Source organism: Trichophyton benhamiae (assembly GCF_000151125.1).
Source record: "Trichophyton benhamiae CBS 112371 chromosome Unknown Abenha-F-W-21b08.fp109, whole genome shotgun sequence".
Taxonomy (NCBI): domain Eukaryota; kingdom Fungi; phylum Ascomycota; class Eurotiomycetes; order Onygenales; family Arthrodermataceae; genus Trichophyton; species Trichophyton benhamiae.
In genome coordinates, this window is record NW_003315096.1 from 218324 (window position 1) to 245950 (window position 27627).

The 27627-nt window shown below is 48.2% G+C and overlaps 8 protein-coding genes across 8 annotated transcripts; 2 read left to right on the top strand and 6 right to left on the bottom strand.

Moving 5' to 3' along the window:
* Positions 1–1530, top strand: ARB_01187 (uncharacterized protein; the record flags this gene model as incomplete). The annotated part of the gene is made up of 2 exons (XM_003012528.1): positions 1–786; positions 955–1530. The coding sequence occupies 2 exons, from the start codon at positions 1–3 to the stop codon at positions 1528–1530; spliced, it is 1362 nt and encodes a 453-aa protein (XP_003012574.1).
* A 562-nt stretch (positions 1531–2092) lies between these two features.
* On the top strand, positions 2093–3740 carry ARB_01188 (uncharacterized protein; the record flags this gene model as incomplete). Its single annotated transcript, XM_003012529.1, has 2 exons — positions 2093–2646; positions 2759–3740. 2 exons carry the CDS (start codon positions 2093–2095, stop codon positions 3738–3740), a joined length of 1536 nt encoding a protein of 511 aa, XP_003012575.1.
* A 2643-nt stretch (positions 3741–6383) lies between these two features.
* On the bottom strand, positions 6384–7823 carry ARB_01189 (extracellular proline rich protein; the record flags this gene model as incomplete). The annotated part of the gene is made up of 1 exon (XM_003012530.1): positions 6384–7823. The coding sequence occupies one exon, from the start codon at positions 7821–7823 to the stop codon at positions 6384–6386; it is 1440 nt and encodes a 479-aa protein (XP_003012576.1).
* A 9155-nt stretch (positions 7824–16978) lies between these two features.
* ARB_01190 (uncharacterized protein) lies at positions 16979–18823 on the bottom strand (the record flags this gene model as incomplete). The annotated part of the gene is made up of 3 exons (XM_003012531.1): positions 16979–18205; positions 18280–18400; positions 18501–18823. The coding sequence occupies 3 exons, from the start codon at positions 18821–18823 to the stop codon at positions 16979–16981; spliced, it is 1671 nt and encodes a 556-aa protein (XP_003012577.1).
* Positions 18824–19686: 863 nt separating this feature from the next.
* ARB_01191 (uncharacterized protein) lies at positions 19687–20799 on the bottom strand (the record flags this gene model as incomplete). The annotated part of the gene is made up of 2 exons (XM_003012532.1): positions 19687–20304; positions 20341–20799. The coding sequence occupies 2 exons, from the start codon at positions 20797–20799 to the stop codon at positions 19687–19689; spliced, it is 1077 nt and encodes a 358-aa protein (XP_003012578.1).
* A 365-nt stretch (positions 20800–21164) lies between these two features.
* ARB_01192 (uncharacterized protein) lies at positions 21165–24309 on the bottom strand (the record flags this gene model as incomplete). Its single annotated transcript, XM_003012533.1, has 2 exons — positions 21165–23959; positions 24129–24309. The coding sequence occupies 2 exons, from the start codon at positions 24307–24309 to the stop codon at positions 21165–21167; spliced, it is 2976 nt and encodes a 991-aa protein (XP_003012579.1).
* Positions 24310–24911: 602 nt separating this feature from the next.
* On the bottom strand, positions 24912–26264 carry ARB_01193 (uncharacterized protein; the record flags this gene model as incomplete). Its single annotated transcript, XM_003012534.1, has 1 exon — positions 24912–26264. One exon carries the CDS (start codon positions 26262–26264, stop codon positions 24912–24914), a length of 1353 nt encoding a protein of 450 aa, XP_003012580.1.
* Positions 26265–26889: 625 nt separating this feature from the next.
* ARB_01194 (uncharacterized protein) lies at positions 26890–27537 on the bottom strand (the record flags this gene model as incomplete). The annotated part of the gene is made up of 3 exons (XM_003012535.1): positions 26890–27096; positions 27191–27285; positions 27408–27537. The coding sequence occupies 3 exons, from the start codon at positions 27535–27537 to the stop codon at positions 26890–26892; spliced, it is 432 nt and encodes a 143-aa protein (XP_003012581.1).
* Positions 27538–27627: the final 90 nt, after the last annotated feature.

Sequence of the window (27627 nt, forward strand, 5' to 3'; positions counted from 1 at the left end):
ATGACGAAGGCAGCATTCGCCCCCTTCCAGAATGTTACTGCTTCTACGCAAGCCGTTACCACTACCCTCCCACTCGCGGCCAACATCATTAACGAACCAACATTCTTAACCACTAGTTATATGCCATATACTAGCACCATCTCTGTGGTTGAAAAATGTCACCTCGCTGGGAAGGAAGTAACAATGCAAGGCAAGGAAATCACCTCAGACGTTATTTCCAAGCCCCTCGTGGATAGTGAGCCTAACTGCTCAGTTGCAAATACTGTCACAGTCACTATCACTGAGATACTCTTCCGTACGACGGTGCTCTCCATGCCAACCCTTTCAGGTACTAAACAACCAACCCTGGTCACTTCCACAGCTACAGAGCCAAGTCCCACAGTTGGATCCATCATAAGTATTCCAAGCTCAATTAAAGTTCTAACAACAAAGTCTGCTACGGCATTTCCTTCAATTGGGCTTGGTCCTGGCGGATGGAATGCTTCGACCATTGCAACACCATCGACAGGCGAAGCCATCAAAGCTGGAATGATCGAATACGAAATGCAACACTCAGCCAAACCTTCTACCTTATCAATGCGATCACAAGCGCATGAAGGCTCAGTTGGAGATACGGTGATCGCAACGACAAAGGGCAACGTAGTGTCATGGAAGGGAGAGCGGAATGAAAAACAACCATTTCCGTTTATATCTATCAAATCCATAGCACCCATTCAAATTTCAGGTATGCATATTTTTATGGCTACTGGCAGCCTTCATATTCCAGGTACTATTGATGAATATTCAGTGAGGTTGCGTATCTAATGTATTTTAGGGACAGGTGAGGTAGCCTTATCGCGCACTACCGCAGCTGGTGCAACTCCTACCTCGTGCGGGGAAACTGGTGTTTTCAAAATTAACGTAAGATAGCCAACTTCCTTCGATATAATATATGTTGTCTAACAATATATCTAGTTTGATGATCTTCCGGTGTACTCACCTGGCAAAAACAAAACAACCGCGTTCCCGCCCATCTTCAGCCCATACCACCACTTTTTCTTCTCTAGTGGTTGGTCGTACGGACCCCCTCCGACGGAACCATTTACTCCAGTGTCGAATCCGCACATTGGTATACATGTTCCAACAAAACGGGAGGGTGAGAAACCTCAATCCAAGGGGGAATTTGGAGGAGGACCCCGCGCCTCTCAAAAACTGTTTTGGTTCGATGCCTTCAGTGCTCAAGTGGGCTGCAATACTGGGAACACCTCGCGTGCCTGCGAGTTAACTGTACAGGGGTTAAAGTACTCTGCAGAATCCGGTACTGAAATCCGTGCTGGAGTTAGCAGATTCACGATTCCTCCCTGCCGCGAACCGAAACACTGTATCCTAACCGAAGTCCTCTTTGGGGATGGCTTCAGCGGGTTATCTGGAATTGAGATTGAAGCGCAGATGGATGGCAGAGCCACTATGTGGTATATTGATGATATCCTGCTTAAATGGCACGATGATACCTGTGCTTCTGGGATTGAACGCCAACGTTCGCGCTTCTAACTTGCATCCAACTCGCAACATCCGGCCGCTATAGCTTCCTGAGCTGATGAATAGATCTTACAGAGACACTGGAAACAAGGATGATATGGGTCATAACTTTAATGTTGTATGCTATATCCACTGACTAGGCCATGTAGCAGAATCTTGCCACCCACTTTTATCAATTGAACTTGAAGAAATCAATATTGCACCTTCCAAATTACCTGCAGGCGGCAGAACGTTCTTGTGAAGTTGTGAAGTTGAAACAGACGAAAATAAACACAAAAATAACATTATTTAGTAATCAAACAAAATTAAGGTTATGCTTAAAAAGTGGAATGCACGTGATATATTACATAAGCACCGCCATGACGTCGATTTTTCTTTCCGAAGTTGCCGTGTAGGTAAATAAAATAGTCCGTTAGGACTGCACTTCACTTCCGTTTCCCCCGGGTAGGCCTCCGTTCAAGAGCTGTCTGTCCCTCTTACCAATGGGACCATAGGCACCTGGCTGTGTTGCCATTTCGCTTCCTGAGGCGATTAATTCTGTTGGTTTTCACGGGTTCTCCAGCTCCCGTTCGTCATGACAATTCTATCCATGCGGGAGCTTCTCCAGTTCCCCCCTGGCGATAACGAGACTGACACGCTGATAAACGGTGTTCACTTCAATACCACAACCCTGAACTATTTTAACTATACCCTATATTCGAACGGGACGCTTTCGAACGGCTCTAAATGCTGGTTGACGTTCGATATCTACAAACCACTTCTCCTATCGAACGGAACATTTATAAACGGTACATCATGCTATGTCCCGATCAAAGGCCTGAAGGCTCGAGGGAGCGTCGGAATTGCATTTGCAGCTCTCTTTGCGGCCACATTGTTCCTTTCGGTTATCAGCCTCCGAAAACATGGCGAACGCTTTTTGCCGCTTGAAAAGCGGTGGACAGTTGTTGGGAGGCGAGCACAGTGGTATTGGATGATATTTCTTACGGTCTGCGGAGTGGTTAGCTGTTTCATGAGCATTGACGTGGATCGTGACTATTTACCCCAGACCGCCATCATTTTGCAGAGCTTCTTCTACTATCTAATGATACCCGTGATGCTTGCCATGGTATGGGAGGGCGTTCGGCACTGGTTAGTAAACTGCCCTTTTCTTTATTTTCTTTATTTTGTTTTGCCTTGCTTTTCATTCTAACATAGCGTGTAGGGGATCGTGGCAGGAACGCCAAGTAGTTGACCGAGATAGTTCCGCATTTCCCGCAGAATCAACTAGAGAGCGACAAGAGCTCTTCCTGCCACTGCTATTTTACCTTTTTGCATTTCTGTCTTTCTTCCTATACGTCCCGAGATCGTGGTCGGCGATAGAGAAACAACGGACTTTTGAGCAGCAAGAAGCTATAGCTAAACAAGCTGCCACTGATACCCGCTTCAAAGCCGGAAATATCATTGCAGGCTTTTGCATCTGCATAATATGTTACAGCCTGGGACATAGCTTATTCAGATATAAGTGGCAGGCTCAGGGACAATCTTCGCTTATATCCATAGTCATGACTATCCCAGCCAAGTTCATTATTGTTATTACCCTTGCGGGAATTTCTGTTGCATTCAACATTGCATCTTCCTTTATCTGGCAAATATCCCCTCTGAAGTATGACGGCAATCCGGGGTATCTATATGGCTTAGGATACGGGCCACCTCTTGTGATAGTCACGATTCTCAATATTTTCGCCTACCTTGAATCTAACGAGGATAGAGAGTTGATAAGACAGAGAATTCAGCGTGGACGTGCCAACGACACTGAGCTTGGCATCGAAGCTGGTAGAAGGAAGCCTGCATGGTGGAGGCGGCTGAGGCCAGACTTCAAAGGCGACGTTGGAAACACTTATGAGGCAAGGCTACGCGCTCTCACTACAGAGGTTGGCGGTGGTAGGCCGACCCAACGAAATATAGAACAAAGGGTGGAGATGGGCGTTATTGATACCAGCCGTTATAGGGATTCCGTCGATTCCCAAGCGCAAAGCAACGCAGACCCATTCACAGATGACCATCGCCACCATCCAAATCCCCAGTCTACTGGTAGTGAACCTACAGAAGCACCTGTCGAACCTGGACCCAGAACAGGTCGGCTTCATAGCAGTACGGCAAGTCAGTTTTCTCAGTCCTCCGGCGAAACACTCGTCTCGCAAGCCAGAAATCAACCGCGTGTCAGAAGCATGCTTGATGTCTAGGCCGGCTGTCCCCAGATTCTCGCTTCCCCCGTGTCTGATATATAACGCTAGCGTAAAGCTAGTTTGGTCCAATATATATGTTAATCTCACGGCATGAGTATATATATGTTTTATTTTATATTTTTTTACTTTGTTTTTTTGGGAACTCTTGTCTTGACGTGTTTCAGCCGCATGTTCTGCTAGCAATATAGAATGACTCGATGATCTGGTTGTGTACCTTTCGTCTATCATACACAGAGTATTGGGATAGTCTAAGTCACCAATAGATGAAGAACGCTCGAATTATCAAACAGACAAAGTTACGAGAGGGGATATTATAGCGTGCTTCATAGATTTACTCTCAATGGGATGGATCCCTTCTCTCTTGACAGAACTAGATATCCATCAATAACTCAACAGGGTCAGGAAGGTTGCAGTCATCACATTCACTGCTCCAACAATCGACTGGTACTCTAACTAGTATTCAGATAAGAAGTGGACGTGGATCTGAGTAGTTGCAGCGTCTCTTGGTTTAGTTATAGCTCAATATCTTATATTATTGACTGACCACCCCTGATATTTGAGATACTCGCCACAGGCCATTCGAATAATCAACCCCTACATGGCCCTGTGCATTATCATCAGATGGTGCTTCAACCTGCAGGAAGTCGTCAACCGTATCGCCGTAGCTGCTGCTCGAGGTAACGGTATCATCAGCTAAGGCCATGGATCTCCCCATGATGACCCATAGTTAACTGCTTAACTTCTGAACCTTGGAAACCATAACTATACATACAGGTGGTCCATGGTCCGCATTTTCTTTCACTGGCATCTTGATGCAACGGCATCCTAAGCCCCGTTTATGAATTGGATATCTCGTCTTAAGATAATTCAGGGGCACTAAGATTTCCCTCTGGGCGATTGTTAACTAACTCGGCGGTTTGTACAGCCATTCCCCCAGGCGTTGGAGGACAGACTGATTGGCATTTGAAATCACCAAAAAGCAATACTCACTAACTAATTAAGTCGTTCGTTAGTTAGTTTGACAACCCTGATGGAAAAAAAGAGACGCGAAGATACGCAGAGTCTAGAGACTGGAGAACCAGAGAATATCGTTACCCTCGTATGTACTGAGTTAAGCAGTGAATATTAAGTCGTTAACTTAACTACTGGTTAATCCCCGCTGGTGCCAGATCAACGCTCACAGACAGACAATCAGCATCCAAAACTGCATCCTGCATGGCCCTACATGGGACTTCGATGGCCGGCAGTATAGGCACATCCTCCATAAGTCGGTTAGGACATGTCCCTTGCTGTTCCGCCCCTCGCGCCCCTGTCTCCCGCCACCCTTGGGCGTGAGTGAGCTCGCCAGGCGCTCTCTTCTTGCTCTCTGTATTTTGATAGGCAGAGAGCGTTGCTGACCCTTGAAGGAACGCAGCTGGATGTGCGGTCGATCGCCGGGACAGTCTTTGCTTTGTTTCTTTTTTGGTAGGGTATTATCGCAGGGTCAATCCTCTCTGCTCATACATACTCTGTACAGCATTAACGCCCACTAATCATGCCTGGCCCATTTGATAGTCGCTAAGCCGAGGAGTTACACGGCGTACGGCCAGGGAGCGGGTGGATAGGTTAAGGGTGAGTGAGTTGCAGTGGGACAAAAAGAAAGGAAAAGGACGCGGAAGAAGACGACGAAGAAAAGAAGAAATGAAAAATAAAAATAAAAAATTCAACAAATGCATGTCTGCCACCCACTTGCTTACATGGCCAAGATAGGCTGGCAAGTGTTGTTATTCGACACTTGCTTTTGTTTTAGGTGTTGCTTTGTTTCTTATTTGTTCGTTACGCTGCAGTGGGAGGAATACGGGAGGTGGAGGAGCGGGAGGGAGCCAGCCGTTCCGTTAGCACAAAGTTGATTTGATCTGGGCCTCTGCCTTTGCTAGAAGATACGCTGCAGCAGGTTGGGTGGAAGGCGAGTAGCAAACAAGAAGCAGTTGTTGATTATAAGTAGCTCGTTAAGAATAAAAAAGGGGGTACATTCGTTGGGAATCAAAAACGGATATCAGATTCGATGGTATAAGGCGGCAAGGCACATAACGAGAGGGGAATAAGAATAAATAAGGGAAGGAAAACGGAAGAAAGAGAAGAAGAAAACAGAGACAGAAACAGCGGTCAACTCCATTTGCCCGTCCGAATTTATTCCGATAACTTTTTTGTGGCCGTGGTGAACCCATGATGAGAAGAGACAGAGAACATACGGAGCAGTCAAGACAGGAAACAATAGAAGAAAAATGTAACAAGACCCATTTAATGACCCGCCACCGGACTTGAAATGCTAGAATCATCCCTTAAAAACCGCAAACAGAAAATGCCGGATGGAAAAGTGTAACAAAGGAGACAAGGAACAACAGAGTCTGAGGGGGGAAAGGACATGAACGCACACAGAGAGTGAGAATGGGGAGATAGGTTACCACACCAGAATAGACTCGGACTCGGCAACGGATATCGAAGAAGAGAAGGAAAGCAAATTTGGTGGAATCGTAAAAGTGTCGGGGAGAAAAGGGCAGGTTAAACAGGGGAAAGGGGGGGTGGGAGAGAGAGAGAGAGAGAGAGAGAGAGAGAGAGAGAGAGAGAGAAAGAGAGAGTGCGTGTGTGTGTGTTCAAACACTAAGCTGTAAACACCCTGTCCAGTTGTCGAAGGGCTCGCATGTCTTCACCAAACCCAATCTTCTCGCTGGGGATGTCCTTTGGCCCGTCACCTGCCATTCCAGGAGCTGGAACTCCCTGGTGATAACCTGGTATACGGGCACTGTCGTTGAGTGGCGGACCGTTCATCAGAGCATTTATGCTGGGTACAGCAGTGGCCGATGAAGCGGGCGGAGGAACATCAAGAGGGTGGGCATGAGCGTGTCCATGCACTTGAACGTGGCTGTGGCCATTTTGTTGTGGGCTTGACTGCTGGGGAGATCGATTTATATGTGACAGGCCAGGAGATCTCATGGGCGTATGCTGCAGCGAGCTCATTGCTTCTCTTGGAGAGTGCGAACCGGTAGATGATACACTATGTCGTGAGTCTGGTTTACTGCCGGCCTGATAGACAGGCTCTCCGGGTCCCATATGGCCAGCCTGTGGATGGCTTGGTGATCTTGCGGTGGCATAGTAAGGATATCCGCGAGGACTAGCACTATGGCCGTTACTGGCATGAGCAACGGGGCCAGGCGGAGGATCAGCCGGATGAGGCCGGTCGTACTGTGGTGGGTAGACTGGCTGAGAGGGCGGCATATGTGGGTGCTGGGGGTGAGCATATTGATACTGCGGAGGGCCGTTGGCGCCTGAGAGAGGCGGAAGATAGCTTCCTGGGGGGTATCCGGGTTGCGCAGGGTGCGGCGGCTGTCCATTCATCGGCGGTGGGTGTGCTACCGGCCAGTTATAAGTAGTAGGAGAGTACCCATGCGGGTGAGCTGCCGGCGGACGGGCGTAGTGCTGTACAGGAGGCGGTACTGAGAAAGCAGTGCCGGCCATAGGCCCTCGTGTGACCACCGGGAGGTTCTGCTGGTCGTTGACGCTGGATTCTGGATATAAGCCCTTTTGCGGCTGTATATGCCGTAACGACGGGTCGGTCGAGGGCTGGTTGAGGCCAGGAACGGTTGGATGGGACCGGGCGTAGTAGCTGATCAAGTGAAGATGCTGTCCGGTCGAGGTTGTTATGCTGAATGACTGTTTCATGAGGCCGTCTGGCTTGTATCGGTAGCCGTCAGGGCCCTCTTCACCACCCTCGCCGCCGTCTTCATCACTGCCTCTGGTGCTGTCTGGCGTCTTCCCGGCCCTCGACGCCTGCGCAGCATGGCTGCCTCCGCGCTTCCCTTCCATCTCTCGGTATGTCAAGAAACTGCCTGATACCCTGCTGGCGCTCCATGACTTGCCATCTGTCCATCGCCGCATGCCAGCTTCCCGCTCGTCCCAGACGAACACCGAGCCGGACTTTATCGACTGTCTCTCTTTTTCTGATAGTCTCCTCTGGACTCTGGGCAGCAAGCCGATCCGGCATGCTTCGAACAGGATGATTGCGTCCGCAGGCGTGCGAACATGGCCGTGATATGTCTCCATCGGCGCCTGTGCTGGTGTGCCTCAGGCGCAAGCGCGTAGAGAAGAGAAACCGTTCGACTGCTCAACCGAGGGGGATCTCGCGCGAGTATGGATTGATATCCAGACAACGTCTTTCTCGTATGTCCTTCTTTTTTGTTTTCCTTTTATTTTCTCTTCTTCATGTAAGATCTATCGGCGGTTTTTGTGATTAGCGATGGGGTTCTCATTCAAGGGGTTTTCAAGCGCCGACTCTCAGATAACTATCCGGGCTGGAGAAACAGCAACGGGGAGTAAAAGAGACGGATATTTATTTGATAGCACACCGCCACAGAGAATGACCAGAATCTGCAGATTACTCTCTGTTTATTACTGCTAGCGAGGTGGAAACCGCAGTAAAAAAAAAAAAAAAAGATAATACCCAGGCAAGGGGAGGGAAAAAAAAAAAAAAAGAGATTTGGGAGGGGCAGCAAGCGAGGAGCAACGAGCAACGTTAGATATAAGAGCATCCAGCACGAAAACGACGACAACAAAGAGTAAAGTTGATAAAAAAAAAGGGGGGGAGGGAGCATCGACGGTTAGAGCAACTTCTGAGACAAAGATTCTAGTTGTTACAGGCCGTGGACAAGCAAATATCACAGCTGGTGCGGCCGGCGGCAACAGCACAGCTAAGATCGAGAACACGCCGAACTAGATTGAGGCCGGGCAAACAACAACAAAACAGCAGCTATGGTAAACTATGAAGGTCAGCTTACCTATGGCTATGGCCTTGGATACCCCTTCAACCACCGTCTATCTAACTGTGAAGGCGCTTTAAGCTGGACGTTGAGGGTGTTTGACTCCTATCCACGGGTTGGAAGACGAAGAACGCAAAAGGTTGAGATAAAAGAGAGGAAGAGAGGGAGCTAAGAATAAAACTGGGTAGCCTAGGAGTATATGTAAGTGAGAAAAAGCATCAGCCCTGAGGAGGCTTCTGGCTCCGGTGGATTTCTTGCGGTTCTTTAATTTTGTTTAATTTTTATAGACTTTGCAAATAAAACAAGAAGCCGGCAAAAAGCAACGAAGAGGCAGCAAAGAAAAAGCACTTTTTGCAGGAGAAGAACGAAGGAAGATTGGATGGCAGACCTGCCACGTGAGATGCAAAGGGGAAGCCAGAGCAGAACAAGACGAGTGGACGGTGGGCCGTACGCAGGCTTGTACCGCCAGGGAGTGAGCATCCATCGAGTCTATCAGGAGCTAACTCCGTCGGGGGAGGAGGAGGAGGAGGAGGAGGAGGAGGAGGAGGGCTGCTATTAAATAAAAAAAAAAAAACAATAACACACAAGCAAGCCCAGAATGACGAGGTTTGTTACTCCGTACTCCGGACTGACATTAATATTACTACTTGCTATCCAAGGCTGAAGGCTGACTGACGAACAGACAGAGAAAGGATGGCGAGAGAGCAGCATCTCGTTTCTGCCAGATCCACTGCCCAGCGCGGGTTTCGTATTACAATATGAGAAGAGCAGCAGCAGATCGATCCTCTCCGCTGCCATTGCCGCCACAGAGAGTCGGTCATTCTGGTATTATTATTATTAATTGCTTCCCCAGCATCGTTGCACGAACCAAGAAGCAGTCACTTGCCGAGTTACACTGCTAATAGGCGAGGGGGGAAGGGATAATGGAGGAAGGGAGCTTTTTTCTCTTATCTCTTTTTCAAGGCGAGATACTCCGACCTGGCGCTGGCACACTGGGACATGGCATGATACAAAAGCGTTTTATAGGACGCAAGCCAAGCAAGTGGATAAACTAAAATGATTTGAAAAAAAAAAAAAAAAAAAAAAAAAAAATAGGGGAGGGGTTGGGGGGGGGAGGATAGCGCATGGCATGGCATGGCGCTGGCTGTGGCGACGGGCGACTTCTCACTAGCTACCCTCGCTCAGTCCCTTCTGACAAGACAGACATTCCAACACCAAGAGCTTGGGAACGTTTTGACGGAAGAGGTAAATATAGTAAGAAAAGAAAAAGCAGGTTAAGCTTGGATTGCTAAGCACTGGTCGGTAGCCAAAACTGTTAGTTGGCGAGGCCAGGCCGCGTCCCTCCTGCTGCTTCGTCCCGAAAGGATGCAAAAGCCACGTTGTGCTTTTTGAGAACCGCAAAGCAAAAAAGAAAGGCAAAAGAAAGCAAAGCTTGGCCGAAAGTTTGTGGCGGTCCTGCTCGCAACCCCCCTCTTCCCTCGTTCTTATCATGCGGCTAAGCGGAATGGCTGATAAGTGCTATCTCAGCTACTACTAAGTACTACGTACGGAGTACTTACTATGTATCAGATGGGGGTCTGGCAGAGAGTTGGGTTATCTAAGCCTAAGCTCCAAAGGCGCGCCCGAACAGCAGAATCAGGGAAGCGAACGATCGATTGTTTGATTGCCCGTCGATCCAATGGCCCAGCGGCCTCACCGTCCTGCTCCTCGCGCACCGCCTGCGCCGCCGCGGCAGCACCATCCCGCTGCACTCGCACGACTGCTCCCCAACAGCCGCCCGTGCTGTCTTGCTGTCTTGCTGTCTTGCTTTCTCGCTGACTCTTGCTGGCCTTGCTTGGTCCTTTATGTAAAAGTCCAAGCAGCAACTCTAATACGCCCCTTGCCGCGAACTTTAACCCTTTTTGTACCGCAAAGAAAAAAGAAGCAAAAAGCCAAAAACCTTAAAAACCTAAAGTGGACTTGGCATTACGCTTATTACTAATGGAGTTACACTGTGATCCTTGTTTATCGTCTTGTGTTGATATGTTGTGTGTTTTTTATTTTTATTTTATTTTTTTTTTTCCTCGGTGTTGCTGCCCATCGCAGAGGGTTGTGTTTTATGATAAGCGAAAGGCGGGGGACGGGGAAAAGGGAGTGAATCGGTCGGATGGGCCAGGGTGGACGCTGGGCGCTGAGTGTGATGTTGGTCATTCGCGGTGAGGGCGAAGCATTGCTGTCTCAGCGTGGAACGGTGGGTTTTTGCCTGTGATAGTTTGCCGGATGGCTCGGCCCAAACGTCATAACTTTTCTGCTCCTGACGTGGGTCGTGTTCGAAAGGGAAACGGTAAAATCGGAATATCGAGAGCAAGATCGCCGGGCATAGTACCTTGGCTGGGCAGCCCTGTTGGTTGGTAAGAGTACCACCGTGGGGCCCAGAAAGGCCCATATGTACAGCCTGCCCTCTCGTCGCTGTCCACCCGCGAACTCTCCCAGGACAATTTAAAGAATTTAAGAATACTAAGCATGTCCACGGACCACAGCCAAGTCTCTTAGTGCTTTTCTTTTCCGCTCTGAGGCGTGGACGGTACTCTGCTTCGTGCCGCTTCTGTACCCTTATGTCTCCTTGACATGCGGATCAATGCATGAGCCACGATGTTATTCTCCGCTGTCTGTTGCGGCCATCATGTTTTGCAAAAAAAGGAAACATCACTGGGGAGGGAGGGAAAGGGAGTGAAAAAAGAAAGAGAAACAACTAGAGGGATACAACTCCGTCGATGGGCCGCGAATATCTGGGCAGGTTTGGTCTGTTGAGCCAGCTACCCTTGGCGTTAGTACCGTACATACGAATACCGCCATAAATACCTTTGACGCTGCCAAGTTTATAAGCGAATTCGCGGGTCCATTGGCGGAACCTTAATTATGCTTAGGAAGGTTAAATTTTATCTTCTCCTTCGCGTTTGTGGGGTTGGCTCCGCTGCACGCCAAATGCCTACACATATCATCCGATTCGGATGTTGGATTCTCTTTATTATTGCCTACAAGGGGAATATGACAGGCAAAGGAAAAAGGGGCGATCTTCGCTTTTTGCTGAACTGTGAATGCGAATGCTGGGATGCGACGTTGCTTAGCTAGCGCATGGGCTAGTCGCCAACACTGTTCGTTTTTCACTCTCGGGTGTCTGCTTATCAAACGGAAAAGAGCTGTTGGTCTGTTGATAAAGGTCCTCTCCCCCTTGAGTCAGCATCTGGCTTTATTTTGTTCAAATGATTCATAACCGCCCTATCACCATGCTGCGAGCAGCCGAAAAATATAATTAGATACGGGAACAGCGTGGGTAAAACCCAGCCACATGAACCCGGGAATCCTTTGGGAATTACCCCCCGTTCTTCCATCCTCCAGAAATACATGTACACACCGTCGTACACTCACGTAATTCCGTCCTTTTGCCTCGAGAAAGCAACGACCTGTGACGTCTAGAGAGCCAAGCTTGCCAAGCGGAAATATCACACTTGCTTTGCTCCTTGTGGGGGGTTTTGTGGCGTCACGGATAACTAGTTGATTCGTCGTGCAGCTATTTTCTGACACAAGACGACAACTCGATTCTTATTTTACTTGGGAATATTAATATTAGCTGGACGAGCAAGCGAGAAAGAAAAACGTTAGCCGAGGCGTTGGTTATGCTTCACACCGCGCCTCAAAAGGGGGAGGAGATGAAAAGCGTGCGGAGAGAGACTTTTTTTGTTTTAAGGGGTTGGGAATAAATAGCTCGTTCGCAACACACCATTCCAACCCAGACTATTTAGCATCCAACTAGTGAGCTGTAAGTACTGCTATGTACTCTTGAAGTCTGGAAACCGGCTGGTAGGCGAACAGGTGGCTGGCTACACCTCGACACAGGGACACACTGCTTTGATTTTTCGGGGCTCAGGAGCTGATGTGGTGCTGACTTTCTGTGCTCAGCTTTGTTCTTCACCCATTTTTACGACCACAAACCGAGGTTGAGCAGCAGCATGATGTCCTCGGTGGTTGGTGGTTGGTTCTATAACAAGCTTTATGTAGCCTTTTGAAAAGCCTTGGCCGGAGTAACTAAACCTGCTCCCCATTTCCGGTCGGACTGCACGCTTGTTGGCCGTCGGGGAAGCGCTTCCGTTGGGTCCCTCGTGGAAGTTGAGATATCCAACATCTCCGCCAAATAGTGCGGGACCAAGGAGTTGATTGCCGTCATCGGCGGAGCAACCTTTATGCTTGATCCTCGGTGAAGTGTCCGGAGGGGGGGGGGGGCGATAGGGAAGGCCCCAGGGATAAGGCATAATGTCCGAATGTAAACCATTTATTAGTAACTACTTTATCTGTTTGTGATGATGAGTGATAAGTGCGACGAACCATGATCAGCGGTGGAAATTAATAGAGACATTACCCACGCATGTCCTTCATCCATATGCCCGTTGCGTCTGGCAATAAGAAGGCGATCGAACTCCGTAGGGCAAAATAGCTTGGGCAGGATGGCTGGCACATTGAGCGCTGGCTTAATTCGAGGCCCTGCCCTGAAAATGCGCTCATACCCTTGTTGATTTCCATGTGTGAGATGAAAGGAGCTAAGTTCAATAGTATGAGGGGATTGTTATGTCGGACGCCAGCAGAGCAGAGTCACTTTGTGTTCCTGTACTGATATCATGCAGGGGTGAACAGAGCGCAATATAAGATGGGTATGCCCACACGCTCAGTGGATGATAAATGGATACAATTGGAGTGAGCGTGGCCATGATTAAAAGAATTATTTGCTCGTAGGAACTCGGGCAGGGGTTAATTGCCCACCACTACAATGCTCTGTTGAGCGCGAAATGCCTAAATATATATATAAACAAGTGCCATCTCGGCTGCACGAAAGTGCGGAATATGTATCATCAGTGTGAGAAAAAAAGGGTCTACGTACGACGGTGTTTTGGCGTGACAGAATTATTAATATCAGAATGGAATCAATTGATAATAATATTAATTAACACTCAAGAAAAATGAAAAAAGAAAAAAAAAAAAAAAAAAAAAAAAAAAAAAAAAAAAGAAGAGGCACATGCGCCGAATTACTAGCGGTTATTTTTCTTGGCGTTTATTGGCAGTGGTGTGGAGAAAATTGGGCCCGGTTAAGGTTATTCTTAGGGTTTTTAGTTATGCATAATTTCAAGCGGGCTCCACCGCAAGCCAAGAAAAAGTAAATATACACTTCAATATATAAAAAGGAAGACGCCAACGAAAAACAGTGCGCCTGGCGTTGGAGATGAACGGCGAACCTCCATAAAGGCTTCCCGGGGATAGAGGAAAAAGGTATTCGAGTCAAAATGGCATGCGCGTCGTCTTGCAATCTTGTATCGCACGTTATGTGAGCTTGTCCGGTGCAGCTCACCTTTTATTTCCCTGCCTTGTGCTTGGATTTGAAGTGGACAAGAAAAGCTGTTGGGTACCGGATGTTTTCTCCGATCATCCCAAGCAAGTTTTTTTTTCTTCTTCTCTTGTACATCCACCTTGGCATCAACAACTTTAAAAACGTGTAATTTTCGCATAAACTAAGATAGAGTGTATATAAAACGACCACAAGGAAAGAATGCTTTTCCGCATCCGCATGACAACACGGGGTTCGAATACCATTCTGTACGTTTGGATTTCAGTAATTGTAATCGCAGGGTTAATCGCCAAGTAAGCATGCTACATAATGGCTTGCGCATCCGTTCACCCCTTTACCATTATTATATATGTATGGGTCCGTCTCCTTCCCAATAAAACGACACTAAAGACCATGGATAAAGAATACATGAATAAATAGATGAAATGGCTTTTCCATATTACGGGTAAATTGGACCACCGATACTCCGTCCACGAACGTCGCCGAAAAGGCTTAAAAATACCCATCTAACTAAAAGGAACCATGACAATGGCTTGTCTTGTTCCTCGTATTCGGACATTTTTATCGAGTAATAATACCTCACAGAGGCAGGATGATGCGCTCCAGACCCCACTTCCCTAAGTCCAGTGAAAGCCACATTTATCGATTAAGTGACAACAATCCAGAGTACAACAGCAAGAGAAGAGTGGTGGCACGACGAAAGTTGCTCCTTATTCTGTCCTCGCCCGATTATCAACCGCCCAAGAGTTGGATTAGGTGCTGAACGGATCGACGTCGGGATTCGTTGAGATCGGCTGGGTCGGCTCAAAACAGGTCGGCACCTTGCCGCACCTGAGCACAGGCAGACAGGGCTCAGGCATGTTCTCGAATACGCCACCTTGTTCACACTCCTCGCAGGCAATGGTCGATGCCCTGTCCGGGCGGGTGAATCACATCGACGCCCAGGTGTACGATTTTCGGTATCTACCCAAATCCCGACGCTCGTGTGGAAATTCGTTTCCCTTTCTTGGAGACCTTAGCGCAAAATAATTTCTGGCCTCCTAGGAACTGGTCCGTCTGGTCGGGTCGCGAAAGCTGAGCCAAGAGCCCGTTTGAACTAATGTGACCTTCCAGAAATGCCATCACAACAAACGCCCCTCCCTTTTTTTCAATGGTTTCATGCAGGGTGGCGTCGTTTTCGCTAATTAGCGGAATGAAGAGCCGCGAATAGGGCCAGGCATCCAGGGTACGGATACAGATTCACTGTTGATTATTGTAAGAGTTCTTCTTCTTTCCTCTTTGCGTTCGTGATGCACTGCGCTCCTGACGTATTGATACGAGGGAGAGAAGCGTACGTGATTACCATCTTGTATGAAAATGTGAATATCGTTTAGGCGGACGGAAGCTTAAAAGGGGCGGGCCGTGATATGCCACCCAACTGTCAAGCCCCCAGACAATGAAGGGATCCTGTCGTTGGTTGAGGCAGTTTTTTTTTTTTTTTTTTTTTTTTTTTTTTTTTTTTTTTTTTTTAACACTTGGTGAGCAGACCCAGGCTGCTGCGACCTCGTCAAGGCACCGTTGGAATGGTCGACCGCATCATACCCGGTGAGCTTGATTCTCATTCCGCTGCTGTGCGAGTAAAAGGGTCGAAATGAAAAAAGGTACAAAAATATTCCACCTGAACCTTACGTCGCATACTTATTTGCAAGAAGCAAGCATGTCCGTCGGTGATAATCTCGCATAATCATATGCATTGGGAAAAGTGGCATTCCTTTCTTGGGACGGCAGCCTTGAAAGTAACAGCTAATATCTGAGTTGGGTTTAGTGATTGCGGGATGGGCTGTTGGCCTTATCGCTCGCATGACTTGAATGCGAAGAGATTCTAATAATAAATATATATAGTTATCCCACGCAAACGGAGGTGCCGTACGGAGAAGCGCTTTACTTGCTTTTCTTCTCCCTTGACTAGCCACGATGCTGAGTCGGGCCATAACATTGAACCAGCATCCTTGCCTTGCTATGCAGCAGGAAGAGATCGGAATACGAGGTGATTTCTGATTCTTAAACTGTTTCTGAGCTCTTTGCGGGGTAACTTTCCCTTCTTAGTCTGCAACCCTTGCCATGGTGATGGGTCGCTTTTTTTGTTTCGAGCTCTGAAGGATGGGGAAGGTTGGCAGGCAGGATGGAGAGTGAGAAAGTGCTGGGTTTAGCATTCACATCCATCCTTTGACGCCAAACCCAAGTTCATCCAGACCTCCGGCTTCTGCAGGATAATTCTCACCCCGAGTTGCATGTGGACGGCATTGAAAAAAAAAAAAAAAAAAAAAAAAAGAACCCAAGCGGACGGGTTGGCCTTCGTTCCTTTTGAAAGGAGTAGGAAGGCTCCCTGTGCGGTCCGACTAGGAATGATGTCGTGGCGTGGAGGGTTGGTCAAATCATTAATCAATCAATCAACTTCGGATGGGGAGGGAGGAAGGATGGACAACCAGTCAATGATTGATCAAGCAAAAATAGACAGCCAACTTTGACACAGATAAGGGCAAAGCGATCATCCCCCAAGTTTCACTTTCGCCCTATCCCATAAGCGCCAAGAGCTCCAAAGTCTTGTCGTTTTCTTATATCTTCCTTTTTTGAAAAAAGTAGTCTTGAGGAGCAGATGAGGGAGGTATAATTTATCTCGGGTTTGGGTCACAGAGAGGCCATTTGCCCGTTCCCATTCCGTTTAGCAACCACATGTCGAATGCTATCACCTGTTGAGGCATGCGGATATATCCTTGGGACTTAATATTCAACAGGACCTGTCATATGGATAACACTGGAGACAAGAAAAAGGTGAGAACCCAATATGCTTTGAGGTGCCTTACCCCAGCAAAACTGGCTGGAGATGATATGTAAATAAATCACTTGCTTGCGGTGTTTATTCACCAAGGATTCGGAGATATCCATGGAAACGAACATCAGGCGGAAACGAACCTGATGGATATTGCGGGTCAACCAAAAACAAAAAACAATTGTTGGATCTATTTGTACAGCCCGTCTATATATATCGTACAAGTATGCCGGTGGAGACTACCAAGACACACAGTCGTTTAGCAATCCGCCCTTCCAAAATGCCTGGGGAAGGGGACAAGGTCTCTGAGACTGGATACGCCAGCCAAATACCCGACGAATCGATCAAAGCCTAGTCCAAATCCGCCATGTGGTACGGTCCCCCACCTTCGCAGGTCTGCATACCACTGGATCGAGCCTAATTCCTCGTTAGCGAGGAGATGAGGGTAGGGAGCCTTGGCGTCAACGGCAGAAGAGGGTTCAGGTGTTGAATCTTTCAGTTTCAGCAAGCCGTGCTCGCGCATATTTCGGATGAGAGGTGAAAGTCTATGTTCACGGAGCGACCCGCCAACAACCTCACATATCTCCGGGAGAAGGAGGTCAAAGCATGCAACCGTCTCCCCGCTTTCGTTAGACGAGCCGCTTGAAGGTAGCATATAGAATGGTTTGACAGCCTTAGGGTAGTCAGTAACAAAAATAGGCAAACCTTTGCCAATTGTATCAACAAGGAATTTTTCATGCTCAAGCTGCAGCCCCCCCGACCAGGATGGAGAGAAGTCAAATGTGACTAGACCTGTATTGACAGCCTCATGAAGGTGTTTAATCGCATGTGCGAACGTAATGCGCGGCCACCGGGGACCCTCAATTAGAGCCATCCATCTCTTTTCTAGATGGGCATTGGTGGTATCCTTTGTCAGGTCATCGGTAGCTTTAAAACTGAAAATCTCTTGCGCCACCGGGGATTTATAAACTCTTTGAGTCATATTGCGTAGAAGAGTTTCCACGAAGGCAGTGAGCGGCTCGAGGGAATCCATATAGCTCATTTCTACTTCGAGCATGTAGAATTCACTCAAGTGGCGGGGTGTGTCACTTTTCTCTGCTCTGAATGTGGGAGACAGAGTCCAAACATTACCCAATTCTGCTGCGTAAGCTTCAAGATGTAATTGTGATGAAACGGTAAGATATTTAGGCGATTTGAAAAACTCAACCGCCTTACCTTCCTCAATCACGACATCTCGAGGCCTTATACTAAACACTTCCCCTGCTCCTTCACAATCAGAGGAGGTGATTAACGGTGGCTGAACTTGGACGAAATTGAGATCACGGTGGGAGCGGAATTCCTCTGTCACTTGGTATATGAACTCTGACCTCAATCGGGAGAGAAGGGCATTGAATGGGGTACGTAGGCGTAAATGTGGTAACTGGCGAAGGAAATCTGGTGTGTGGAATTTCTTTTGGATTGGGTATGTCTGGGTTGAAGATGAAGCCTGTTAGCAAAATGACATAATGAAGCAAAACAGACGAAAATCATAAAAAAAAAAAAAAAGAGAATTGAACTTACCGCAGGATCTGCCTCTCCCACAATATCAACTTTTGTTGCTTGAAGCTCATGGGATTGCTGTTTGCCTGGAGGACTTGGTTGCCATATCCCTGTAACCTCAACTGCAGCACCCTGAGTTAAGCTACGCAACGTCAATTACTTTCCGCGACCATTGATTAATTCTCCGCCCTATTAAATAGATCTAAACGGGCATATGTCGTATTCTGAGGCTCAGGACGTACTTTGTTGCTTGTTCTGGGGTCAAGACTGCTTGGATTGGTTGGAGGGACGAACCGTCCGAGATATGTGCAAATGCAAAGCGTTTTTGCTTCCTGAGAAACCTAACATGTCCCTGCACACGTAGTTCCTTGTGATCAAGGGAGCTTGGCGTTGTACCTGATTTTGACTGTTCAAATATCTGCGCGCATCGTAGAGTGATCGGGTTGGCTTGATGGTTATTAAATCGTGTTGGTGTGGTTGAGAGGCACCTTCGGTATGGAACAGCCGAATGTTTCCCAACTGAGCTCGCCCAGAGGGGTCTCATCCTTCCAGAAAACAGGCCCATCGGCTCTCAGTCTCCTGTTGGTGAGCTTGACGGCCCCAGAGCTCAACAGACGTCAAAAGATGAGAAAAGAGCTGCGATGCTTGGCAGAGATAAGTCACGTGTAAAAAACTTAAAAGCAGCCGCAACTAAAAAGAGAAAGGAGCTGGATGATAAAAGGCGTGGAAGACGGCTACTGCATATGACTGCATAGAAGGCAGTGAGGGTCGTTCTTTCTACTTTTTACTATGGCGGTAAAAAGTGGAAGGAGTGGATGGAAGGTATTAAAATATAAGAAAAACAAAAAAGAATGGGCCCGAGCCGCGATTCGAACGCGGGACCTCTCGCATATAAGTACTTAGGGTTAAGGCCCTAAGCGAGAATCATAGCCAACTAGACCACCCGGGCGAGTTCGTTACAGGAAGGAGACCCTATGGTCATTACACCCTTAGATGAGTTTTGTGGCTAAATGTACGCAGTATTCGTTGTCGTCGTATACGGGAAGCTCTGACCAAATATCGCCACTACGAGGCTCATTGTTTGGTAAAAATATTCTCAATGGTGGTCAGTATTGATATTTCATTTCTAGAAAGGAACTATAAAAGTAAAATGCGACAAGATAGCATCCCTCTCTCCCTGCACCAGAAACATCTAGAAGTGACAAACATGAAACAGCTTATAAGAACATCGTAACTAATGGATATCCAAATGGAAATCAAATGTAAGAAAACTAATTCGAGGCTGCTGCGCATGGAAATAGGGTATAGCATGGCGATAATTCTCTTGGTAGCAGAGCATGTCCGTGTTATTGCCATGACGCCTGCCTTCATTTCGCATAGGTTGACTGACTACTAGGCCACAGAGCAGATCCTGTCAGAGCCGCCAGGTCAAACCGCAATACTTAGGGTTATCCAGACTGGTTGAGCGATAGTTCCTCGCTGCTCAGTCCAACCGACGGCTGTAAGGCTCTGAGAGACACGACGCTTCATATTATCATCACCGCCACGACGGCCTCCGATCCAAAATTCTGAACCTTTGAGCCATGTCCCATCACCAATCTCAAGACACTCTACGACCCCACGACTTGTGGCATCGCGGCCGTCCGGTGTCTTTGTCGGACACAGCTGATCTATGAGTTCCGAGATTGACATCGAAGAAGGAACACGATACGAGCGCCATTGGAAAGTGCCACCGGGATTGTCCCAGGGGGCAGTGAATGCCTCGATAATATGTAATGTGGTATGCTTCTTCGGGAAAATATAGCCCTGCCCAGTTGGAAGGACCATAGCCCGCTCGCTATCTGGAGGGTATGCACCACTGGGCAAGCGACGGCCTTGAGCTGGAGCCGCAGCAGGTGGGCTTGCCGGAGATGGGGCCTGCGCAGCGGCCGGGTTTGGGTTGGGAGCCCTAGGTGGAGATGAAGCTGGCGCCATCGGCGCTGGAGCTGGAGGTGGAACGTTGGTCGTAAATGTTTGGTGTAATATTACCTGATCTGTTAGCCCATACTGGACAACGTGGATAGCTTACGGGAAAGTACTAACCTGTGGTGCAGGGGTAGCTGCAGGTGCCCCCGAGGCCGGAGCTGGGGCTGGGGTTGAGGCGGGCGGCGGACCTGGGGGAGGGTTCTGTATAATAAAGGGGTATGCCATGAAGTGTGGCATATGAAAGGCTTGGAGAAAGGCGAAATCTTGTGGAGGCATTCCTCCAAGGGGAGGGCCATCAGGGCTGATGTATCTCATTTCTGCCATGGTACCTAAATGAGTAAACCTGTTTGTGTTTCGAGAAGCACTTGGGAACGTTTGCTGGGCTGTATAGTTGAGCACTTGGAGCAAATGCCCCCTGGAAAAAGGGTAGTTTATACAACTGGAAACCGAAGTTGGCGAAAAAAACGAGTATGTGCAAAGAAAGAACAAAAAAAAAAAAAAAAAAGAGATATTTTTGGGAGCGAGGGAGTCGATATCTGGATTTATAGCTCCCTTTCTTAACGTTCTATCGACCATGACTTCACCTATTTCTTACAAAGTGGCCATGGAGATTGCCTGTGAATAAAATCATGAGATGACAGAGCAAATCGAACATGTCACTACAAAGCTGTCCCATGGGGCGTGTGACAAACTCCACCAGACCAGGACGGGGTTTCCAGAAGCAATGGGGAATAATAGCTGGAGGGATTCTCGATTTTCATGGCAGTGAAGGCCATGTAGTTAAAGGGATGGATATGTGTCGTAGTCACTGCGACCAGAGTAACCAGAACCCAAGGAACCAAACTTTGGAGAAACATGACTCCTGGCTTCACGGGTATAACCGGTCATTGCTATTCGACCCACGGGTGACTCAAAGCTGTTTGGTTGTTTGGGCAGGAGGTTCAGCCACTATGTCCAGAGACAACGGCGAGGCTCTCATATATCTTCTGCTTCACAGCAAGGAAGGTTCCGGCGTTCTGTTTCAAAGTCGTCGAATAGTTCGGTGACGGCCGAGCAGCGCCTTCAACTTCTATCTTGCCTGCACCGGCCTTTCTCACAGCAACAAAGCCATCGACAAGAAGTGTGCCTTCGCCTCTGAACTCCGCTGAATGGCCAGAGGACTGCATAAGCTTGCGAAGATCAGAGAGACGAAGATCGCCAACATGCAACGGCTTTGTGACCGACCTTGTTGCGGCAACAAGGCTAGCAGGTAGGATATCAAGAACTGGTATTTTTTCATTTTTGATAAGAGACTGGTTGGCTTGACTCTCCACGGGGCCAGTCGCCTTCCAAGCCTCCCCTTTACCCTTGTTCTTAGATTGCTCCAGCACTTCTTCTTGCAACAATATGGCTTGCGAGGACTGTAGATTCCCCACAAGAGCCACGACGCCCAGATTGCTGACGTTCTGCCATTTCAAACGCCGCACCAACGGACGACTTAGTCTGACCATCCAAGCGTTCGTGTCAACGCTGGCATCAACGGTGTCTCCTATCGAGGGAGTAAATACATCAACACCAAGCTTTGTCGTTGATGTGGTACCAGCTCCTCGATTCGCGGCCAACAAGTTCCTGCATTCCGCGGCAAGTGCCATAGTCTCGTCCTTTGTGCCTCCTATCAGGATCAAGTTGCGGGGCTGGATAAGGGGTATTAGCATTTCCAAGCTCCGTCTATCATGCAAACCGGCGAAATCCACAAATGCCAGTCGTGCATTTAATGAGATGGAAGAGTGTACTATGGTGGCTTTCGATGGCCCTTCAATGAGAGTCTGGCTTTCGGTATCTTCCTCTGAAGCCTCGGCATTCTCAACATCACTGCTCACCAGACCATTAGGTGGGGATGGCCCATCGCTGGGTATGTAGACATTATCTGAAGGCTGTGATGTCTGACGCCTTTTGTTGGGGCCATTAGTAGCACCAGCGCCAGTCTTGTCCCAGCGACGCTTCTGGCCAGGGGTTGCTGGGGTATTTCCAGACGATGGTGCGCGCTGGTCCTGCAGCTGAGCTTCCTCTCTCTCTTCCGCTCTTAGGTATTCTTCAGGTCGGATGAATTCTCCATATTGATCGCCTCTCTTCCTCGTTGCCACATAGGGAAACATCCTTTCTCGACCTTTCTTCCCACGGACATCATAGTCGTGCACTCCCCTTTTACGTAAGAGAATATTCACGCCCAGGTCCGCGTCACTGAGGCCCATCTTGCGTTTGTTCGAGTGAGGCAGGGAGACGGAAAAGTTGAGTACTTTCCCCTGTTGCTCAGATTCAGAATCCTCCGATTCGGAAGAGCTGGATGCGTCGTCCATGGCATCAGCTGCGTTGTTTAGGGTAGTATTACCCCTTACTTGAGCAGTGTTTTGTAGCTGATTCTGAGTTGCCAAATATTGCTGGTAAATGAGTAGTTCGTCTGAATCTAGAGAAGTTCTCTGCACATCCGTGAGGGTAAATTCCTTTCCTCCGCTGTGAACCTGTTCAAGCAATTCTCCGCTCGTGGATTTTTCGAGAGCAACCCCGTCTTTCCTTTCTTCATAAAGTTTCCAAATCTTGGAGCCCAGAATATTCTCGTATGCATTATTTGGATCCCGGTGTTCTTCAGCGAGGTAATTTAGAGGTTCGGTCATGATTATTAAATTCTCGTTTCCTTCAGCAATATGCTTGAGGACGTGTTTAGAAAGTCCCCATTCTAGCGAAGTATCTGGCGAAAGGATCACCTTTGGTCCTTTAGACTCGAGAACGCCATCCAACTTGGCCTTATGCTCCACGAGATTCAGGTGTTTGAAGGTAAATGGGCCAAGGCTTTTCTGACCGGTGGCCGATTTCTGGCTCTGCACGCCTTTAGACGGTTGGTTGGACGCTCCGCCGGCAGCTTTGCCAGTAGTGGCTTCGACACCGTCGTTGCCTTCAAATTCACGAACAATGTTCTCATCCATCCATTCAAGCATGCTTCGTGCCAGTCTCATAGTATCATGCGCCTTCTTACCAGCTAGATATAAAGGCGTGTTCTTGAGAGGGTCGTTTGAATCCTCAGAGTCAGCTGCCTCTCGCCAGGCATGTTCCAGAACATATGCAATCTCCAGAACTCTCGCGCTGCTATCAGTGGGCAAAAGCACAGTACCTCCCTTGGCAGCACAGCTCCGAATCATGTCTAGAAGCAGCCCATCTCGCTTCTTCCTTCCGCCGGGGAGAGCAAACTTATCTCCTCCGCTCGCGCTACAGATAAGCGCAGTAGGTTTTCGTAGTTGTTCAATGACCTCCGTCCCGCTTCCGATAGAGCTTCCAAACCATGCTGCTCCGGCAATGACATTTTCTCTTGCTTGACTCCAGTCTACAGCATAAACGATCGATTCCATACCATGCTGGATGTGCCATATTGTCCCACCAACAGTGTGACCAGCATTGTAAGCAGTAATAGTCAGGCCATTCAAAGGTGGAGAAAATGGCGATGGTAATGGTTGAAGAGGTTGTGAGTATTTTAGCGGGTGTATGAGAGAGAAGTAACGGGCGATATCTTCGTTAGTCGGAGGTGGTAGAAGTATGCGCCCTGACCCGGTATTCTCGTATCCTGATGGGCCCTGAGAAGAAGAAGTGACTGATTGTATTGTGAGACCAGAACTTGGGTCAGATGCTGTGACGGATGTGCTAGGTAAGAAAGTCGCAGCTAACGGGGCCGAGGCGTAGAGGTTCTGAAGGTAGGTCCTGCCAAATGCTATAACCGGTATTGTAGCGTAAATAGGTATCTGCGTGAAGAGAGGGTATGCCCGGCAACAGTGCACAAAAGCTCCGAGATGAGATGGAGTCGCATGGGTTAGGAGAATAAGGGAGAGTGTAGGAATATGCCTAGGAAATAGCCATGTCAGCTTTTCAACGAACCCTACATCCAAGGGCAGCGGTATAAGGACAGACAAACCTCTCCAATTCTTTAAGCACAGATGTATCAAATGATTCATCCCATCCGACATCAACCAGTATCTTAACACCGCCGTCGAGTTCGAGAATGGACTGTGAAGCCTTGGAGCCCGAGGATTGCGCTCCAAGCAAGGGGGTAAAGGTGAACATTTTGAGGCGCCCGATGTTATAAGGAGGGTAGGGAACTGTCTAGCTTATCCGACCAAGATACAAATAAGCTGCTAGAACCTGATGGAAGCTGGGCTCGCGTCCGTCAGGAGCTCCAAACTGGCGTCGCGTGGCTGAGATGCTTAGAGCAAGGTGACGGTTAAGGCAACGAGTAGAGAAGGATTCTTCTCAGCATGCTGAAGGGTGAGCGTAGAGCTCTGGCTTTGATCGTATAGCCCGTAAATCGGATCAATGCCCTTTGACTTGTCTGATACAGAGGTCGATGGTCTCTTGATTGATTGATTGAAGTAGTCTTGCTGTGTTTCACTTTTTGGTTTTGATAATACAAAAAAAAGCTTTGAAAGTCTAACCTGCCTTGTTTGCCTTGTTTGCACCAACCTTCATTGTTCACCTTGTCTTCTTAACTACCACCATTCACTACGGGTGATATTCAATACTTGGAACTCTGAAGCAAGTGTATTCTTCCATGATAGTATAATATATGCTAGCTAATTCTACAGGGTATCCAGTGCTCAATATTCATATCCAAAAAGAACAGGCCAAACGCTGATGCTATGCAAACTCCTGCAATGGGAGAAAAGAAACTAAAACTTCAGACTCATAGACTCGTTCGTTATTTCGGCTGGTGAGGGTCGTCGATCCGATCTCAGAACGACCGACTTCATCTGGCTCGTCTTTACTATCGTGACCCAGTCCTTTGCCACCTTGGACTGGCTGAGAATTTCAATGCACGTCTCGATCTCCTCCCTTGATGCCGGCGTCCGCATCGAGTCTTCAATCCTCTGGATGATCTGATCCATCGTGTATGACTTTCGAAGTGCTGTATAGTTACTCGTTGCATCATCAATCTTGCAACTCAACGGTGACAGCAAGAGAAGGACATTGATGACTTCTGAGATACGGCCAAGGGCAGTCTGCTTCAGTACAACATCCTTTGAAGGCGGAGGAGGGAGCTTCGATTGGCGCAGTGCTTTCATTTTCATACGCTCCAGAAGTCCATTTCGCCGGCTGTTAGTTGAAGTCGACTCTTTCAGTGGTGCTGGCTGTTTCGTATACGGTTCACGGGTCAGCATCGGCTTAGATTTGAGGGAGCCAAACAATTCTTCAATAGTTTTTTGGCCTCTAACAGCGTTAACAGATCCTTTAGATGGGTGGATTGGTGCCAGAGGAATGGTTCGGAAGAGATCTTGACTCGGCTTCTCATCATTATCTCCCTTGTCATCGCAATAGCCTTTCAGGTTTGCCAAAAATTCCGCTTTAAGTGCTTTGTCATTCAACGGTGAAGTACTCCTTGATTTGCTCGAAGGTGCGCCCTCTTTTCTCTCCACAAATGTGTTGGTCCCATAACTGGTGAGTATGAACCCGCTTTGAGGCTGTGAGGATGACCGACAAAGCCCCTGAATATGAAGCACCCGCTGAATGTCCTGCAGCGCCACCTTTCTTTTATTCCAGATCCTTTCCGTGCTGCTAAGTAGATCACGAATATTTGCAGGTGCCATTGCTCCATTGTGAGCGAAATGAAGGGATAACGCGCTTAGAAAAGCTGAATTGAGATCAATGAGGTCAAGGAACTCGGAAGGCCGTTCGGAATTCGAGGAGTCTGTGGGACTCGATGGCACGGAAGCCCGCTCGGTAGAAGCATCAGGGGAATATTCGATATGGGGCTGAGCAGAGGGTTCATCCTTCTCCGTTGTTGGCTCGACCTTGCTTCGCTTTGCGGGTTTCTTTTCGTCGGAAGGGCTGATCTGCTGCACCAACTCGCCGTCTCCCGGAGCTGGTTCTTCGATTTTTCGCTTCAGAGAAAGGGTCTCCTTCGAGGAAGCTGTTCGTGTCCCGGCCTTGCCTACTCGCGAGAAGGCTGTGATCCCAGGCTGTTTTGCAGGCAGGCGGGCTGTAGAAGCGCGAGTCGTCGTCGCCCTGCGAGTCTTCACAGCCATCTTGCTCCGTCGACCTCGATTTCCTCGTTCGTGGTAACTTATGTAAAGTGTATTCGTATAGTTATGGATGCCTGGTGATATGTAGTACTATCCATAAAGCTGATAAATGTGCAGTGAAGAGCTGAGGAAGACAAAAAAAAAGAAACCGCCAGCGTCTCCTTGTTCGTCTTTTTTCCTCGTCGCGAAATCAATTACAGAAACGCGTCAAAAGCGCGTCTGTGTTTGGATTACATAATACTGCGTTTGACACGGCCGACCCTCGGGTGAACACGGATGAGCACGGAACAACACGGAATAACAGCCGCGCCAGTTTTCAATCCATCTATCGACGATACTCCGTAACGCAAGACTTGACAATATAATATTGAAGAACAGTACGAGAGGTTTGTACGAGCCTGCCCTACAATTAAAGAGTTCATAGAGAAAATCAAGCAAGACTTTGCATGGGGATATTTAAGCTAGTGATCAATTATCATCAGGTACTATGCACAGCAATTGGACATAAAAGGGTCAGGATATCATGACAATAAAGGCCAGGACAGCAGCCTCAATGGTATATCAAACAGCTCATTTTAAAGGCACGCCATGGTTTTTCGCTCCGCTGTTTTGAGATGGGTGACTTTGGTTACTTCTTGCTACCACCCAGCCACGATGAGAGACCGCTCTTAGCCTCAGCAGCCTTCTCCTCAACGGACTTGTCGAACTCCTCTAGTTTGCTAGTGATGCCCTTTGCGGTCTCATGTGAGGCCTTGTCAATCTTGTCCATTCCCTGTTTCGCCCGTTCGACGGCTCCTTCGTCAATCTTCCTTGCCGTGCCTCGTACGCTGTCGTACTAATACCCATGTCAATATCAACTAGTCATAGGGCGGACACCCACGCACAAATGCTGAGAACACCACCAGGAATGAAGACGATTATATACTTACGGCGTCATCTAGCTTGGCACCAGCCTGTGCAGCAGTCCTCTCGGCGCCTGTACTGGCCGTTGGCTTGTTGCCGTGGAGCGCTCGGGAAGCATCATCTATTTTAGTTGCAAATCATTAATTAGCCTTGATGCTCACAGAGATACGCAAGGTCAAGATAATGTCTTGAAAGCAGAGGAACATTATAAGCGGGTGATTCATGAAGGGGCAACCGTCTTACTCTCGAACTTCCGGGTAGCTCTCTTAGGGTCGCCTCCGGCAGAGTATAGATAGTAGCCACCGGCACCTAGGGCAGCCAAACCGAGCCATAGCGGCATACGGGACTTGGGGACATTTGGCGGTCGGTCCATGGCTGTTTACTATCTGATGTGAAAGGGATTGGTTTTGAGGTTCAATCGAGGCTTGTATTAGATTCGTTTTCGAGATTCTACCGCCCGACA